This window comes from Mandrillus leucophaeus, unplaced genomic scaffold, assembly GCF_000951045.1.
Source record: "Mandrillus leucophaeus isolate KB7577 unplaced genomic scaffold, Mleu.le_1.0 Scaffold15, whole genome shotgun sequence".
NCBI lineage: Eukaryota > Metazoa > Chordata > Mammalia > Primates > Cercopithecidae > Mandrillus > Mandrillus leucophaeus.
The window spans coordinates 1,193,442-1,212,539 of NW_012101476.1; the positions used below are offsets into that span (position 1 = coordinate 1,193,442).

The 19,098-nt window shown below is 50.7% G+C and overlaps 1 protein-coding gene across 1 annotated transcript in view; it reads right to left on the reverse strand.

The window, feature by feature from the left end:
• The window catches only part of DLG5 (discs, large homolog 5 (Drosophila)), a 155,354-nt gene that overhangs the window by 36,839 nt on the left and 99,417 nt on the right, over window positions 1-19,098 (reverse strand). Inside the window, exons 7-14 of the mRNA XM_011974879.1 lie at window positions 15,615-15,874; window positions 14,047-14,359; window positions 7,911-8,095; window positions 6,089-6,214; window positions 2,950-3,082; window positions 2,432-2,559; window positions 1,575-1,750; window positions 1,091-1,194 (exon numbers count right to left, since the gene is read on the reverse strand). Of these exons, the coding sequence (XP_011830269.1) occupies window positions 1,091-1,194; window positions 1,575-1,750; window positions 2,432-2,559; window positions 2,950-3,082; window positions 6,089-6,214; window positions 7,911-8,095; window positions 14,047-14,359; window positions 15,615-15,874 (1,425 nt within the window). The remainder of the gene's footprint in view (window positions 1-1,090; window positions 1,195-1,574; window positions 1,751-2,431; window positions 2,560-2,949; window positions 3,083-6,088; window positions 6,215-7,910; window positions 8,096-14,046; window positions 14,360-15,614; window positions 15,875-19,098) is intronic.

Genomic DNA, 19,098 nt, shown 5'->3' on the forward strand with positions numbered 1-19,098 from the left:
AGACTTGGAAAGATATCCAAGGTAGGATGCAAACTGCAGATCCCATTATTGTACATAAATAGCAAAACAAAACCAAGAAATCTATCTAGGTATATATAGATTTGTAGGGGCACTTATGTGGGCTGGGTACTTATCTTCCAAATGGGGGCAGGGACAATCTCTAGGAGCAGGATTAAAGGGGGAAGGGACTGCCACTTTTCATTTTACATATTTTTGTATTGCTTGGCTATTTTACAACAAATAGGACTTACTTTGGTAACAAAAAAATTTAAAAATAGGTATTACATTTAGTTTTTTTAAAAAAGGGTCGTGTTTAAGTCACAACACAATGATGTCAATTTTTTAAACTGTCCTTGATAAACATTCATGAGAATGTTAAATGTAGAGAACTACATTTAAAATGTTAATAAAGCTGGGCGCTGTGGCCCATACCTGTAATCCCAGCACTTTGGGAAGCCAAGGCGGGCAGATCACCTGAGGTCAGGAATTCGAGACCAGCCTGGCCATCATGGTGAAACCCCATCTCTATAAAAGTACAAAAATTAGCCAGGCATGGTGGCACACGCCTGTAATCCCAGCTACTCAGGAGGCTGAGGCAGAAGAATCACCTGAACACAAGAGTCGGAGGTTGCAGTGAGCCAGGATTGCGCCACTGCACTCCAACCTGGGCGACAGAGCAAGACTCCATATCAAAAAAAAAAAAAAAGAAAAGAAAAAAAGTTAATAAAGGTTATCTACAGGTGGTACGAAAGCAAGTGGTTCTTATTTCCCTCTTAGGCCTTTGGAGGTTGCAGTGAGCTGGGATTGCATCACTGTACTCCAGCCTGAGCGACAGAGAGAGATGGAGAAAGGTTATCTACACATGGTAGCAACGCAATTGATTCTTATTTCCCTCCTAGACCTTTTATTTTCTAATTTTCTACAGTAAATAGAAATATATCATCAAGAAACCTATGTTTAAATGTTCACATAGTACAATGCCCAGAACAAGGAAAATATAAAATCTTTGCTCATTACTTCTTGCTCAAACCTCCCAAATGTAATCTGTCTATGCACAGCAGATGACCCTGGCTCCAGCCTTGAGACTTACCGCAACAATCCTGTCTCCCACAGCAAGGGACCCTTCTTTGGCGGCAGGGCTTCCGGGCAGCACGGCGGCAGCATACACTCCATTCTCCAGACTGATGCCGCTGTCTGCAAGCCACAGGAGGTCACTGGGTAGCCCCTGGCCTCGCTGCCCAGCCCCGGTCACCCTACCTCATCTTTGTTACCATCCTCCCACAAAAGAGGATGTCAGCAGGCTGCACCCTCTCTACCCCTGCACCCTGCCCCAGTCCCACCAACTGGGGGCTCAGTTACATCTGCCCTTACATCTGCCCGGGTAAATCAAACACTCAGAAAGCAAGACTCAGGGCCCAGACAACCTCCTGCCAGGAAAGCACATGGGCTACATTTAAATGGCATCGGCCCCTCATCCCTGTGAATGAGGTACTCTAAGGGGCACCCCTGGCACCTGTCCACAAAAAAGGGCCCCAGCCACCTGAGGCACTCTGCCATGTCCACAGGCCCACTACCTTTCTGTCCACTGAGGTTGATGTGCAGCGGCGTAACCACCTTCCCACCCAGGGACTTCCTCCGCCGCACAACCATGTTGATGGCCCCCTCCCCGTTGAGGAGCGCCTTGATGGCCTGCTTCTTGTCCTTGTTGATGAGGTCTACATCGTTGATTCTCAGCAGCCAGTCATTGACCCTGAGAAGGGGCACAGCCAGTTCAGCACCCACAGAGGCTGTGGGACCAGCGGTTAGCCGCCCACCACTACCATTCAGGGGGCTGACTGCCAAGGAGTGGGTGCCTCACATACACGTTCAGAAAATTTCCTCTTGCAGGAGTGCACATTGGTAAAATTTGCAGATGCTGAGGTTAGACAGCCTGGGTTTAAATCCTGGCCCTACCACTTACTAGTTGTATGATCCAGCCCCTCCAGGCCTCAATGTCCTCATATGTAAAATGGGGGCAATAATCACGCCTATCTTGTAGGGTTGTAAAGACTAATCAATTATTTTCTATAAAGTATTTAAACCAGTACTCAGCAGTCAGCCAGCACTGTAATAGTGTTAGCTATTTTATCATCATGACTATTTCCCTGAATGAGCATGCCATGTACGTCCTGGGCTCTCACACATACCCCCTGAGCACTTTCCCACCCAAAGGAGCAAAAGACAGCACCTGGTAACTAAAGAATAATCAGATTCAGAGGCAACTGAGAAGCACTGTTTCTTTTTGGAGCAGTATTAGCTGCTGAGACTGCAGGCCTTGGACAGATCTCAGGCTGGGAAATGTTCACCTAAGTGCTACCTGGCTCTCTTCGGGTCCTCCGCACTGGGGAGAAGGGCCCCACCTTACCTCCAGGGCCTGGGCCTCAACTCTTACCTTAAGCGCCCATCAGCAATGCTTCCTTTATCCACTTTAGTGACAAATATGCCACAGTCCCCCGGGAAACAAGGCTCATTCACACCTTCTGCCATATCAAACCCCAGTGCCTTCAAGTCAATATCCTCCTGCAAAAACAGCAGCAACAGCAACGCATTTCACAAAGCAGTGACAGAAACATTTGGCTGTTAAGCCCCTGAGCTGCTCACTCCAATGTGGGGGACTGTCCCTTCACCTCATCTGATGAGACACTCCATCCCCAGGATGGAAACCTATGAGTACCTGCAACCTGCCCCTTCTGGCCACTGCACAGACATCCCTGTCAGCATCCCCCCAGGACCCTGCCCTTCCCCGGCTGCAACCCAGCCTGGACAGCTGCCGGGAAAGGATGCTGTCACACTCCTGGGAGGAAAAGGAGAACCTCCAAACTTGTTGAAACTGGGAGATACTGCAAGAGGGTCACCTTCTCCTCCCTCATCCATCAGAGAAGGAGAGAAGAACCATCAGAGGCAGCTTACCGTCTCCCTCTCAAACTCTACAACTTCCGTTTCCCACTCCATGGAATCCGTGTCAATGGCCGAGTCGTGGGAGCTGTGGGCCATCAGCTGCCGGAACCGGGCCTCCTTTTCCAACTGGGATTCCATCTGTTCCCTGTGAAGAGAGAAAGCCACGGTGAAAGCCCCTTGGGAGGTGAAACATCCCACCGCGTAACGGCTCTGAACCTCATGAGGCAGGCAGTTCGTGAGAGCTAAAACAGGTTCCTTTCCCCACTGTTTCCCAATAACTCGGAGAGTCAGGTCAAGGCTTCTGGGGTATCTGTGAGTTTTCACAGTGGTTTTTTTAAAAAAGACAAATTCTCCCCAAATTTATCTAGAGGTTTAACACAATTAAAATCAAAATGCCAGCTGGGCACGGTGGTCCATACCTGTAATCCCAGCACTTTGGGAGGCCGAGATGGGCAGATCACCTGAAGTCAGGAGTTCGAGACCAGCCTGACTGACATGGTGAAACCTCGTCTCCACTAAAAATACAAAAATTAGCTGGGCGTGGTGGCATGTGCCTGTAATCTCAGCTACTTGAGAGGCAGGAGAATTACTTGAAACAGGGAGGTAGAGGTTGCAGGGAGTAGAGGTCACACCACTGCACTCCAACCTGGCGACAGAGTGAGACTCTATCTCAAAAAAATAAAATTTAATTTAAAAAATAAAATCAAAATGCCAACAAGATTTTTTGTAGATACAGATGGCTATTCTAAAATGTATACATAAAGGCATCAGAATTGCTAAAACAATTTTGAAAATGACTAAGTGGGAGGAAACTCTCTATCCAATTTAAGATGTAGTATACAGCTACAGCAATCAAGACAGTGCTGCTGTCAGGGAGACAGACACACAGGTCTGTAGAACAGAATAAGGAACCCAGGAATGCCCCAAGCTACCAAAGGTGCATATGTTAACAGAGGAAGGACAGCCTCCAATTAATGATGCTGGAGCGACTACACATCCATGGCCAAAGAAATGAATCTCAACCTAAATCCCTTAACCTCGGATAAAAGTTAACACCAATATATCACCAACTGAAATGCAAACTGACAGAAGCAGCAACAGAAATGCCACTTAAATAGTTATATTAGGATGAAGACGTAGTTCTTAACATTTCCTTTAATGCCATTGTTACACTTTTAAAAAATGTTCACTGATGGCCAGGCGTGGTAGCTCATGCCTGTAATCCCAACACTTCAGGAGGCCGAGGTGGGTGGATCACTTGAGGCCAGGAGTTCAAGACCAGCCTGGCCAACATGGTGAAATCCCGTCTCTACTAAAAACACAGAAGTCAGGCAGGTGTGGTGACATGCACCTGTAATCCCAGCTACTTGGGAGACTGAGGCACAAGAATCACTTGAACCCAGGAAGCAGAGGTTGCAGTGAGCAAAGACTATACCACTGCACTCCAGCCTGGGCAATAGAGTGAAACTGCATCTTAAAAAAAAAAAAAGATAGGTTTGACTTCATCAAAATTAAAAATACTAGTTCTGAGAAAGACCCAGTAACAAGGATGTGAAAGAGAGACTCAGAAGCCTCATTATATCCTCAGGTGACTGGCCTGTGACACCCTCCCTGAAATCTGGGTCCAGGCTGCCTTGCCAGCTCATGAAAGCTGCCCACTGGGCTCCTGACCTACTTGTGTTTCCTGCTCCAGCAGACAAGCTCCAGGGCCGCACCTCTGCCTAGGCTGTGCTCTCACCAGCCGGCTCTAGAATACCACTCAGCCTCCAGGGCAGAGCTCCAATGCCTTCCAAGCTGCCCCAACCCCTCCCCAGGCTAATGCAGCCGAGCTCAGCATTCAATGCTCCCTATACCTGTCTCATCTAGAATTACCAGGGAGTGCCTGAGGCTTCCCAGGCAGCAACACAGACCCCCTCACCCGCATCCTGCCAATTAGAGAACTTAGCAGACAGGAGGCACAAACGCAAACATGCTGAATGAACACACAAGCTGAATGCACAAGCTTCAGGCAACTCTGGCCCAAACAAGAGGCAAAACATCCCATGTTCACGCCCCAGAGGTTCTAGGCTTTCCCTTCAAAGAGAACTCCTTGATTCCATCACATTGCTAGACCCAAGATGGTCCCTGTGAAGAGTCCTGCCTTGCCTCTTAACTCCTAAAATATTCCTGAGAGCACCCAAGCTCCAGAGAGTCTGGATTTTTACAGAATAAATGGAGCTCTTTGTCTCATTAGGAGTTTTACTGAATGGAAAGAAGAGAAGCTGTCACTCCCTTCTGAAGGGCATCACTTGAGTGTGCAAGGCTTGCACACTTGCACGCACACACGAGCTTCTCACTGCCCCCTCACCACACTAACAGCTAGGGAAATGTCACATAATGGATGGAGAGCCACTGCTTTCCAACTAGATTTGGGTTTTAGACCATGGCCTATTGGGCTCTGCCAATTTCTATGCTTAAACCCTGATCTTTGTATTTCAATGCACTACTAAAGGCCACTGAATGTTTAAATGACACCCTGGGAGGCTGCTGTAACCAAGGGGAGGATGTCTGATACCCCAAACAGTCTTCCAAATGGGCATCCAAATAACACAGGCAGAACAGACTGCTGGATGGGGGTTGCAATTGCCTTTAAAACTCTAAATCACAATCTGTCATCATTTTACTCATTGATTTACTTGTCTCTTAGATGGACCCAACCTTGGTCTGTGTGCACTGTGAGCCCATGAGGAAAGAGACTTGATATGCTTGTCAGTGCCATTTCTCCAGTGCCTCTAATGGAGGCTGGCCCATACAGAGCAGGTACGTGAAAAATCTCAGCGAGTGAGTGAGTAGGGGAATGAATGAATGGGTAACACATGCATGCCTGCCCCGAATGGACTGCTTGGGAACAGGGCCCTCCCTTCCTAGTGCCTTGGCACACAGTGCCTGCCCTGTGTCTAAGAATTTCTGGCCTAAGAATTTCTAATTAACCCAACATGGAGATAACATTCAACCCCATTCTACAGACTGACAGAGCAAGACAGAGTGAAGTGAAGGGACAAACAGCCAGGTCGACACAGAAGGATGAGGCCCTGGCCAATGCACTCAGCATTGCCTTGCCCAGAAGGGAGAGGGGCCCCGGGCTCCCAGATGTGAGCCCGTCCCAGCCTACTTGAGCTCCTTCAGCTCACGGCTGACGTCATTCTTCTGCTTGCGGGTGTCATCCAGGCTGCGCAGGGCCTCGGCCAGCTCACTCACTGCACGGTCCCGCTCCCGCCTCAGGTTGTCACACAGTGTCCTGGTGGAAGGAGCAGCAGACAAGGTTACCTGAAGGGGCACGGGGAAGAGGGCTCCCGGTCTGCAGCGGATGGCCTGGCTGCCTCACTCCAAATACCTGCCGGCACGTGCCCCATCCCCAGATGCACAGGAGCGCTTGCGAATCTGGGGGTAAGATCACCTGGGCCAGCCCCAGTGCATGACAGAGGGAACGTGGAGGACCTGTGCAGGGAAGATATACCCCTACAGTCACCCCGCAACAAGTGTCAGGTTCCCAATGCCCCGTTTCACCCTCAATGTGCCTGGGGTTAAGGACCACCCTCTGCACACACTCACTGTTCTAAGGTCAACTTGAGGGGCCGGGGGTGGCTCTCCTCTATATGAAGCACCCCCACCTGCTTGGCAGGCCTGTGCTCCAGCACTACCCCATGTCTCATATCTACCCACAGGCAGAGCTTTCTAGAGCTATCCCTGCACCCTGCAACTGGGATGGGAGCCCCTTCGGATAGCAGCCGGTCCTCATGTATCTCTGCCTCTCTTAGCTCTGTGCAGGTGCAAAGTACAAGCTTGGTGAGACTCTACGAAAGAGGACCCTAAGGAGGTGGAGACAGATGACCTGGCTGTGGAGGGGCCTGGGCTCTGTGCCACCTCCATAAATGGATATACCCAGAGGACTGTGGTTCCTACCTCCCCACAGCCTCAAATCTCCCCCAACCTCAGTCAGAGCCTGGCTAAGGACTGCCCCCTAGAGACACCCGTGGAAGGGGTCCGGGCAGAAGCAGACAGGGAGCAGCTCCTGGGCCTCCCTCCCCTTGCACTGGGCACCTAGCTGTGCTCTCCATTGGCAGGGCCTCACCACCTAGCCATCCTCATCTCCTGATCAGCCCCTAGAGACATTGGTCTCTCCCCTGACCAACCACAAGGAATCTTTGGAAACCTCCCAAATACCAAGACATTATCTCTCCCCACCCCAAACATCATCACGACCACAGCCACTCCTGGATCCTCCCCAGCCAGGATCAAGTCCACACTGCTTGGCTTCCCTTTCAAGGCCTCTACACCTGCCCCTGGGAATCTCGCCAGCCTGCCCTCCCCATGACTCACCCATGTCCCTGCCCTGAGCACACGCCACAGGTCCCCTCCGTCTGCAATGCCCTTCCCCCTTTTCCACCTGGAAAAACCCCACTCGTGCTTCCAGTTCTAGCTCGAATGCCACGCTCTCTGGGGAGACCTCCCCACACCCCAGGGAGCCCTGCATGCCCCCCACAGCCCTGGAGCTCAGTCACGCATCTTCCTCCCTCACTGCCCTGCCCACCCAAGCCTCTCCCGAGGTCTCTTTGCTCCAGGGATTTGAGACCCTGGCACACAGTAGGCGCCTGGGGAATACTGCTAAAAGGACGCATTTCGGATGTGCTCTTCTCATCAGAAGCCCTCAAATAAAAGAGGTTGGCCTCATGCTCCTTCACAGGCGTCTCATGTGGACATAGTACATACTCAGGACATATAGGGCTGAGTGACATGGGAGGGAGAAACAATGGAAAATTCTAAAACTAAGAGGCAAGGCTGGGGCATCAACTAGGGGTGAGAAAGGAGGAGCCCAGGTCCCTCCCACCTTAGCTGGACACACAGCAAATGATTCGGACCCTCCCAACAGACCCTAGCAGGTCCCCGCATCCTGGGGAGATGCGAGCCCACGCCAGCTCGAAGGCACCCCATACCGGATGCTGTCACGCTCTGCTACGATCTTGTCTCGCTCCTGGAAGGCCCAGTCCCGCCGGCACTTGGCCACATCCGCCTCCTGAAGGGCTTCCTTCAGCTCCTGGCACAGAGCCTTGCACTGCTTTCGAAGGATTTCAACCTCCTTGTTGGCTCTCCCAGCATCCATTGTCACCGTGTCTTTGATCTGGTGGGAGTAAGGGGCAGGGAGAGGGAGAGGCTGCTGAGCCTCATGGACCAGGAGCGCCTCCCACCAGTGCAGGGGTCAAGGCTGAGGCTCTAGGGAGCTGGATGGAAACACGGAGCCCATCGCAGCACACCCCCTCCACCCATACCCCCAGTGACTACACCCCACAGCCACTGTCCTATTAACCAGCCCACCCCCCCCACAGCCCCCACGTGTCTGTGATCCTGATTTTTATAATCTGGCAAGCTGAGTTATTTTTAAAGACAAAAATACATCGGTGTTCCTGCTGGTGAAGTGCTGTGTATCTCAGTTCGTTTAAAAAGCTGAAATCCGAAGCATTTGTATCTTGGCACATCCCTAGAGAGTTATATGCTCCACTAAAATTTCAAGTCAAACTCTAAGAAGCACTCATATGAAAAGCCCCCTCCACACCTCTATAATCCTTAGAAAACACGGAGAAATGATGGATGACAAAGTGAGTGTTTACTGCAAGAATAACTCCTCCCCTGGCTCAAAGGCTTTCCAAACACGCAAAACAGAAGCATGACAACAGAGGCGGTGATGACACTGCTGTCCCCGCCCCGAGACTCTCCACCCTCAAGTGCTAGGACACAGGAAGACACACACGCACAGGAAGAAAGCTTCCGTTCCCTCTAACGATCATTCTCCAGAGAACAGGAGATGGCAGCCTCTGCAAAAACATGTTCAGAAAGATCTCAGACATAGAAAACAAGAGAAGAGAATGAAGCTGACAGGAAAACACCTACAGTCAGTTGATAAATCCCCCCATCTCTCAAAACTGAGGCAGAGGAGCTGAAAAACAATTTGCACAAAAAGGACCATCAAAGCTCGAGGGTGCCAGTGCAGTGGCTGGCTTTGCTCGGACCTCACGGTTCCTGGGAGTCATTCAAATCATTTCAGTTTTGATTATTTTTTCAGCTTTACATGGTATGCCGTGTTTGTTTAGTTTGCTATTTTCAAAAAAAAAATCCTTAAATTTTCATTTTAAAAATTATTATTTGGGGGCAGGGTACAGTGGCTCACACCTGTAATCCCAGCACTTTGGGAGGCCAAGGCAGGCAGATCACATGAGATCAGGAGTTCGAGACCAGCCTGGCCAACATGGTGAAACCCCATTTCTACTAAAACTACGAAAATTAGCCAGACATGGTGGCATGTGCCTGTGGTCCCAGCTCCATGGGAGACTGAGGCAGGAGAATCACTTGAACTTGGGAGACAGAGGTCGCAGTGAGCCCAGATGGCGCCAACTCACTCCAGCCTGGACAACAGAGTGAGACTCGGTCTCAAAAAAAAAAAAAAAAAAAGTGTATTAATTTAGTCAAGAATTTATGATAAACAATACTTTTCAAAATTTACATTATACTCACTGTTTTACAATATATTTATGGATAGTTTTAGAGCTGACACATGTTACCACATGGATTCCCTGAAAGGTTTCTCCATGGTGCTCTGGATGAGCATCTAGGGAGGCCCCAGGTGCAGACAGGAGGAGAGGCAGCATAAGAGGTGGGCAGCTCCCCCAGCCCATAGCTCCCTTCCTTCCCCTGGGCTCCACGCCATTGCTGGTCTCCAAAATGAATTCATCCCCAAATACTGCTTCCTTATATGGAATACAAGAAGTACTATACTTAGTTTTAGTGAAGGGGGAAGAGGGGAAAGAGGCACCTTTTAAAAAATGGTAAAATTTGGAAGCCCAGCAGACCCAAGTGACCGACTGATTGATTCTGATCACACTGGTGAGGAACCACAGGATCTAGAAGTGACTCACCAGGGCTCCCCCATCCTGCAGAGCTGACTCATGATCAGTACCAGCTCCTCTATCCCAGGCATCAGATGTCAGTCTGAGTCTGCTCTAAAAGTGCCACCTGCAGTCTCTTTCTTCCAGTGCTGGGTGAGCAAAGGCGTGGGAAGAGATGGGCCGGCCTTCACAAGACACTTGCCAGACCCAGCCATGAGGCCGGTGAGAAAGGCCCATGGGCTGCAACCCAGAGGGCCAGAGCCCACTCGAGGGTCCCAGGGGAGGATGGGGCCCAAGTGTGGAGTGGTGCCCCTGAGCAGACGGCTCTCAGGTGAGGGCACCTCCCTCTGCTTCCTGGGCAGCTTCTCTTGCTACAACAACCCTCTGCATCTAAGTTCTGGAAAGGCCAGTGCTGCCTCACCTTGTCCCCTGGCACTGTCCAGTCTGTCCACCACAGCTGAGCTCAGCTCCTCAACTAGGACCTGTAGCTGGACATGAAACTGCATTCAGGGCAGCAGACGGCAGGAGCGTGGGGGGCTGCCCTTCTACAGACAGGGTTCGGTGAGCAGGGCCCGTCTGGGAAAGTGCGTTGGAACCTGGGAGATCTCTGCAATAGGCAGCAGTGACCTACGGCTTCCAGTGGTGCCAACCTCAACTCCCCAGGCAGTTCCTCCCTCCTCCTGGGAGCAATGAGCCTTCGCTGGACAAGGTCAGCTCCTAGCCTGAGGCAGGAGGGTGGCCTTGGGGGAGCTCCTGAGGATATCTCCCCTCTGGGAGCTGGTAAGGAGGTGAGGGCACAGCCAACCTGTCAAAGACCCTGACAGGCCCCTGGCCTCCCGGTGCTCTTTGCCTCAGCCCACTCAGAAGAACACAGAAGGGAGAGAGGCATGGAGAAGGAAAAGGGAAAATGGAGCAAGAGGTGCAGATAGACGACAGGGGCATGCAAGCACCACACCAGAAACTGAAGCCCAGCCCTCGGGCTGAGCAGGATGAAGACAGCTCTGTGGTGAGGGAGCTAGACCTGCCAGAAGGCCCCCCACAGCTGACCCCTGACAGGCAGCAGCCAGTGGGGTGGCGGGGCCAATCCCCAGGGTGCCTCACTGCCCACCCCTCCTGGCCTGCTCTTGCCGGTGGAGAGTGCTCTTATTCATGAAGCCAGACCAACTTGAGAAGGAGCTGACGGGCAGCAGCGGGGGCTATCTCCTGCCTGCTGACTCGGAACGGGGCCTGGAAAAGATCCCTGTCTCAGCTGACAGCTGCACTTGGTGCCCAGCCAATACCCCCTGTGGAGGCTGGAGGCGGGCTCCAGGCTGAAGGGCTCGCCTGAGTGCTGGGAAGGCGACGGCTGCCCCAAGGACGTCAGGCCTGGGGGTCTCATTGCTGGATGCCAGCACCGCAGGGAACTCAGGTGTCCTCTGTACATCTCTGTGCTTTCTACATTTCTACAAAGAGTCTTCACCATTAACTTCAAAGATCTCAAAATTTGGCCAGGCGCAGTAGCTCAGGCCTGTAATCCTAGCATGTTGGGAGGCCAAGGTGGGTGGATCACCTGAGGTCAGGAGTTCAAGACCAGCCTGGCCAACATGGCGAAACCCCATCTCTACTAAAAATACAAAAATTAGCCGGGCGTACTGGCAGGTGTGTATAATCCCAGCTACTCAGGAGGCTGAGACAGGAGGATCGCTGGAACCCAACAGGTGGAGGTTATAGTGAGTTGAGATCGTGCCACTTCACTCCAGCCTGGGAAAAAGAGGGAAAGTACGTTTCAAAAAAAAAAAGAAAGAAAGAAAGAAAAAAGAAAATCTCAAAACTCCATCCGCACGGGCTCACTGTCATTCCCCAGGCATGTGTCTGATATTCTGTGACATTTCACAGCAGTTACTGACTTGGTCATTTTCCAAGTTTCCATCTTCATCATTTTGTTTTCGTTATTTGATATTGACATTTTCCCCCAACAATTACGTGCTCAGAAACCAGGATGTGAACATGAGTTCATGGTTTTTCTAGGATGATTACCAAGTTCTAATGCATTATCTTCACTTACTAAAAATTTATTCTAATAGACTTTCAAAAATTTCATTGCAGTAAATATTCATCTTCACACTGGCTTTTGCCTCAAGGGTCTCCAGAAGTCTTGGTGGTTCCTTGCACGAAATTCCCATTACTTGGTTGGCCCATTTTTACCCAAAGAAACAGTTTAATGAGGTTCACCCTAATCCTAACAGAGTAGTAAGATTCAGATGGGCATAATAATGAATGCCCATCTCAACTCACTGTTGCTTTGTGCAGGCACGATGATGTATTTTCTATATTGAATCATTTGTTCATCACAACCACCATTCCATTGTGCAGATGAAGAAACTGAGGCTGGCTGGGTGCAGGGGCTCACGCCTATAATCCCAGCACTTTGGGAGGCCGAGGCAGGAGGATCGCTTGAGCCCAGGAGTTTGAGACCAGCCTGGGCAACATAGTGAGACTGCGTCACTACAAAAAAATTCAGAATTAGCTGGGTGTGGTGGTGCTTGCATATAGTCCCAGCTACTTGGGGGGGCTGAGGTGGGAGGATCACTTGAGCCCAAGAGGTCGAGATTACAGTGAGCTATGATTGTGCCACTGCACTCCAGCCTGGGGAACAGACAGGCTGTCTCAACAAAAAAGTAAATTAAAAATAGAAACTGAGGCCCAGAGGCCAGGCACAGTGGCTCACCAGGCGGTGAAATTATGCTTGTAATCCTGATACTTTGGGAGGCTGAGGCGGAAGGATTGCTTGAGTCCAGGAGTTCAAGACCAGCCTGGCCAACATGGCAAAGCCACATCTCTACTAAAAATACAAAAAATTAGCCAGGTGTGGCGGCGCACACCTGTAACCCCAGCTACTTGGGAAGCTGAGGCATGAGAATTGCTTGAACCCGGGAGGTAGAGGTTGCAGTGAGCCAAGATTGTGCCACTGTACTTCAGCTTGGGCAACAGAACAAGACTCGGTCTCATAAAAAAAAAAAAAAGAAACAGAGGCCTAGAGAGGTTTGAGACGACATGACTGAGGAGGGCCATCTCTCAGCAAGGGGCCTGTGTCTCATGCATTCCCCACATCCCCTATCACTGCCCGGGCGTGAAGAGAAGTTGTATCAGTTGAAAGACATGCTGGTCACCCATCAGGCATCACCTGCCTCACACTTGGTATGGCAGGACCTGGTAGTAATGATCCAATGCATACCACCCCTGCCAAACTGCCTGACCTTTAACGCCTTGCTTTTTGCTTCTCATAAACCACCTTTGAAAGCTGCATTCCAACTGACCTGCACAGAAAGGCAGGAGAATAGAGGGACATGAATATCCGAGAACTATTGTGATAGGGGAAAAAATCTGCTGTGATCAAGTCTAGAAGCTCTAATCAGAGCCACACACAACACAGACTGAAGGGAATCTCCATGGGCCCATCCAAGCCCCAGCAGGGCTCAGCTAGACCTAGGGCAAGGAGCTCCACGATGAGGAGAGGTTGACAGGTAGGAAGGAGGCAGAAAATCCACATTGGCCACCCAGGAGTTGAGCTAGGTGGCGCAATCCAATGCTATCAAACATCCCAGCTCCCCAGCCCCGGAGGTGTGGCCCCCAGACAGCAAGGCTTCAGGAGAAGAACTAGCAGGCTCAGCCTAGTAGCACATCTTCCCAGCAGGAGCCTGAAACACTTTTTGAAGAGCAGACTCGATCAGATGCACACTGCTGGTGGAGAAGGGCCCCTGAGGGTACTCTTCCAGACGCAAGAGGCCTAACGTATCTATGGCTTTGGGAACTTGGCCTTGGTATCTTGCTTCATAATAAGCAAGTCCTTGAGATATCACTGACTTTCAGCATGAGACTGATCTGCAATTACGTAGCAATGGGTTTGGGTGTGAGAGTATCGGTGCGCGTCATCTGACTCTTCCTGGTGTGTAAGCTCCAGGTATCCACGACTATGTCTGGGCCTCCCTCCCCACTTGTCCCCTGTAATCCAGACTAGAGCTGGGCATCGAGCATGAGCTCAGGAGTTACCTCGGTGGTGTCTGATAACCCAGCTTGCACTTAGGCCTCCTATCAGAAGCCCTTTACTCCAATGGGAAGGAGGCTTCTAATCCAGACACCATGCACTCTGCAGCCCCTCTTCCCGGGACGCTGTAGGAGAGGCTGAAAGCCAGCCACCAGCCCACCCACCTACCTGCCGCAGCGCCTCCATCTCCTCACTGGCCGCCTTCTTCTCAGATGTGCTGCTCTTGAGCTTGGACTCGGCCAGTTCCACCTCGGTCTGCAGCTTGTCCAGCTCAGAGATGACCTGGTCGCGCTCACTCATGATGAGCTTGTACTCGCTGTACACAGCGTCCCGCTCCTCCCTGTATTTCTCCGACTCCTTTGCTGTCTTCACCTGCGTGGTTCTCAGCTCGGTCAGCTCTGACTGCAGCAGCTCCATCTCCCACTGCAGGTCCTTGTTCTGCGCTGTGGCCTTGTTCAGCTCATGGTGGATCGCCTCAAACCTGGGGAGAGAGGCGGCGAGACGTGGGAGGGGCGGGGGCGCTGCCCGGTCAGTGGCCGGCTGCGCTGCTGCCTCCCGCCAGCTCTGCGGTGCTGGACAGTCAAGCGTGAAATTTCAAGTGAAGTCACTCTCTTCACCCCCAAGAGAAAAGTCACGGAGTACCAGTGCCCCCAGACCTGGAATTTTTCTCAGCCCTTTACAAATGCCAGGAGTTGAACTGAGGACATTATGCCCTCCGCTCCACTAGAAACAACAGCGTATTTCTCCCACAGTCAAGCCACATTAATTTTAAAAAACAATAAAAACAAAACAATGCCAGGATAACAGCATAAAGAGGCCTTAACGATCATTTAGTCAAACCGCCTCATTTCACAGATACGAACAGTACAGCCCTGTGACAAGGTCATCAAGTTCGCTCGAAGAGCACAGCTCGGTCCTTCCAGGCCGGGGGGCATCTTCCACACAGGCAGCCTGCAAATCACAGCCCATGGCTCCAGACCAGCAATTCTCAGTATGGTCCATAGACGCCGGTTCTGCATGGAGCTCCATGACCCAAAAAAAAGTATATTATCTGATGATTTATGTTTGGGAAACTCTGCATCTTGGCTGCCTCTTGGAGAGTCTATCTACTGCACACCACCACACTGAAGGCTCTGAGAAGTCCTGCAGCAGAGACATCTGTCTGGGTTCAACCTGGCAATGCTCAAACCTATTTATCGCCAGAGAGCACTTTTCATGTGAAACTGATAAATGCTCCAGAGAACTGGTGATTCACAGGCACATACTCTACAAAACACTGTTTGAGGGCATATATCACATCTCTAAAGATAACAGAAGACACACGCCCCAGAGAATTAACTTTCCTATTTGCTAGGTGGGTGACTGCCACAGAGGACAGAGGCACATGGCAGGGACCAAAGAAACAGGATGCTCAGAACACACCAGCATTTATTAAGCATTGTGTAGCGCAGTTAATACAGCAGACCTGAAATTTCTACATCCTCAGACAGGCCCGCTTGCAAGGCTAACCACTGAATGGTGTCTGTGGACCTGAAGGTAAACAGGGATGTTCAGATGGGAGGAGGGAGCCATGATTCCCAAGACAGATTCGTTAGTCAAAAAAAAAAAAGGTTTCCTGGTCAGAAGCATTTTTTGATTGAAAAAGCACCGTAACTCATGCTCTTCTCATCACCTGGGGGTGGTTGGGAACCTTACAGGACCCATTTGCCCCCAGCCCCCCGTGGCCCTAGCCCTACCTCCTCAGGGAGAGGGCACACTGGTGCTGTAGCTGGATGGCCGTGTCCCTCTGCTGGGTCAGCATCTCTGTCTGCTTCAGCAGCCGCTGGTTCTCCTCCCCAAGCTGCTCCAGGCGGCTCAGGTCTGCATTGTGGATGGCGACTTTCTCACTGTACCTCTTCCGCAGGGCGTCATAGTCCTTCTTGACCACCTCCAACTTGTCCATGGCCGTGTCATACAGCTTGTTGAGAATCTCGGATGACCCGTTGTGCTTCAACACCTGGAGACCAGACAGTCCCACTTACCAAGGGTCTGGGGGAGGTGGTGGAGGAGACCTCCCACTCTCACTTTTGTCTGTCTGAGGGTGGGACTGATGACAAGGGGGGGGGTCACCCTAGGGCTTTTGAGAGTCTTGAGGTCCAATTCTCCAGGCCTTGCAGTCACACTGGGCTGATTCATTTAGATTCACTCAGTCACAAGTATTTACTAAGTATTGTGCAGAACAGTTAACACAGCTGACCTGACATTTCTATATCCTTAGAAAGACCTGCTTGCAAGGTTGACCCTATTGAATGGTGTCTAGGAACCCAAACAGTAAACAGTTCTCTAGGCTGATGTGAAACTTTCTTCCGGTGATATAAGCAGCTCTGGTACTGAGCCTGTACAAACAAAGTGGCTTATGCTGAACACCTGCTTTCTTCTGGGAGTACAGAATCTGGGTACATGCTAGGCAGAGGTACCCACATGACCAGCCCTCAGTAAGACACTTGGGCACTGAGTGTCTAACAGGCCTCCGTGGAGGCCAGCACTTCTCGTGTGTTGTTGGGATTCCATTCTGGAGGAATTCAGTGCATCTGGTGAAACTCCACCAGGAGAGGACGCTTGGAAACTCGGGCCCAGTTTCCTCTGGACTTTGCCTCACGCGTCTTTCCCCTTTGCCGACTTTGCTCTGTGTACGTTTGTTGTAATAAATGTCAGCCATTGAGTATAATTACATACTGAATCTTGTGAGTCCTCCCAGAAAGTCACATAGCCCAGAATCAGGTTTTGTAAATCGGACCTAAAGACTCTCAAAAGCCCTAGGGTGACCCTCCATGGTGTAGGGTACCCTCGCATCCCATGCAAATACCTAATATGTCTAGCACTGTTCTAGGTGCTGGTGATGCCAGACGGGAAAGAAAGAGGTTGTGACCTGTGGGCCTTTTATCCTAATTTGGAGGGTGTGGACACACAGGCCAAATAAAGTAACTTCAGAGCAAGGTAAGAACTATCAAGAAAATAAAAAATAAAACAGTATAATGGGCTGGAGAGAGCCATCTGAGTAGCAGAGGGGAGGACTGTGAGGGAGACTAAGGCTGAAGAGGCTTCTTGAAGAAGGTGACTTCAGAATTCAGAGGCAAATGAAGAAGAGCACGCCGGGCAGAGGGGAGGGCAGGGGCAAAGGCCCAGAGGCAGGGCCTGCAGGCGTGTTCTAGAGATAAAGAGAGGGGAGGGGCAGGGCGGAGTAGCAGGAGCCCAGTGCACAGCGGGAGGTGGATTCAAAGGGGACCTGGAGAAGTGGGCGTGGGCATGGGGGTGGCCATGGCTGCAGGGCTCACAGTGAAGATGGTCTCCTGAGTGAGACAGGAAGCTGTGGAGGGTTTTAAGCTAGACAGCATTCTACTCTGAATGACAGGCACTAAAGTTCATTTGGGGTGCTGTTATAGAGAAAAAACCAAACCAAGAAGATGAGTTAAGAGGTTGCCAGGGGGGCTGCTGGCTTCGGCTAAGCACCTCATGGGATCTGAGCCCTGGGGTGGGTCACTCCACCACTCTGGGTTTCAGCTTCCGGATTCCTCAAATGCCAAGGCTAGACCAGGTAAGCCTGTCTGGCCCTTCCAGCTCCAACAGCCGAGGAATTCCCTGGCTCATTCAGTGGGGGCCTGGGTTATCAAATGTTTGCAGCCTAGAGATCCAGAACCTGGGACGATGGAATATTCTCTTTGGAGTTAGGGTCAGCCCTCAATAAACATGAAAAACACAAAAAGCAAAAGAGGGCTTAATTTAAAAGTCAGAATCAGAGCAACAAGAAAGTAAGCTCCTTCCTCTAAGGCCTAAGCATTAGATCCTAGGACTGTAGACTCTTAAAGAGGAAGTCAAGGAAGAGGGAGAAACGGAAGGATGGAGGGAGGGAGGGAAGGAAGAGGGGAAGGAAGGAAGGGGAGGAGAAAGAGAGAAACAGAGGGAAGGAAGGAGGAAGGAAGGAAGGAAGGGAGGGAGGGAGGGAGGGAGGATTGGTTCGTTTCAGGTTCATTCTTTTTCCTTCATTTATTTTTAAAGTGGAACATTTTCTTTCAAGGGAAATCTTACTAGGACACCAAAATATAGAATTTATTTGAAAAAGTAGTACACAGGTGTTTCAGGTGGTCAAAATCTTCACTGTTTTGTAAAATGGCATCACTGTTGCAAAACAGGAATGCACACTGAGAACCAGAACCTCACTGACAGTGCCTGCTCTACATCTAAAATCTTAAAAAAAAAAAAAAAAAAAAAAGCCAGGCCAGGCACAGTGGCTCATGCCTGTAATCCCAGAACTTTGAGAGGCCGAGGTGGGCGGATCACCTGAGATCAGGAGATTCAGACCAGCCTGACCAACATGGTGAAACCTTGTCTCTACTAAACATACAAAAATTAGCTGCACATGGTGGCAGGCACCTGCAATCCTAGCTACTCGGGAGGCTGAGGCAGGAGAATCGCTTGAACCCAGGAGGCAGAGGTTGCAGTGAGTTGAGATCGCACCACTGCACTCCAGTCTGGGTGACAAGCGCGAGACTTCATCTCAAAAAAAAAGGAATGGGCTTACCCATGACCATAATCTGGTCAATAAACTCCTGAAATCTGGTCAACCAATGCCTTCCACCCACGTCTGGAAAGGTCCAGCATCTAAACTGGATTGCCCTGATTGGTGAGCAATACCTCAAAAATGCCAATTAAAAATTACTTCAGGCCGGGCACGGTGGCTCACGCCTGTAATCCTAGCACTTTGGGAGGCCGAGGTGGGCAGATCACAAGGTTGGGAGTTCGAGACCAGCCGGGTTAACATGGTGAAACCCTGTCTCTACGAAAAATACAAAAATTAGCCAGGCGTGGTGATGGGCACCTGGAATCCCTGCTACTCAGGAGGCTGAGGCAGGAGAATTGCTTGAACCCAGGAGGCGTAGGTTGCAGTGAGCCAAGATTGTGCCACTGTACCCTAGCCTGGGTGACAGAGCGATACTCTGTATCCAAAAAAAAAAAAATTACCTCAAATGTTTTACTCTCTAAATATCCCCTAAGCCAAGTGAGAACCCCATTGGCTCCAAATGAGTCTGGTTCGCTGGGAACAAAGGCGGCTGCCATTGCCTGAGTTCCCCACAAGGTGGCAGCCGCGCGGAGACGAGCCAATGCTCTCCTGTAGCGGCTTCCCGCCTTCCCAGCTCAGAAACAATCTCGTTCTAAAGGCAGCCTTGAAATGATACAAAGCCG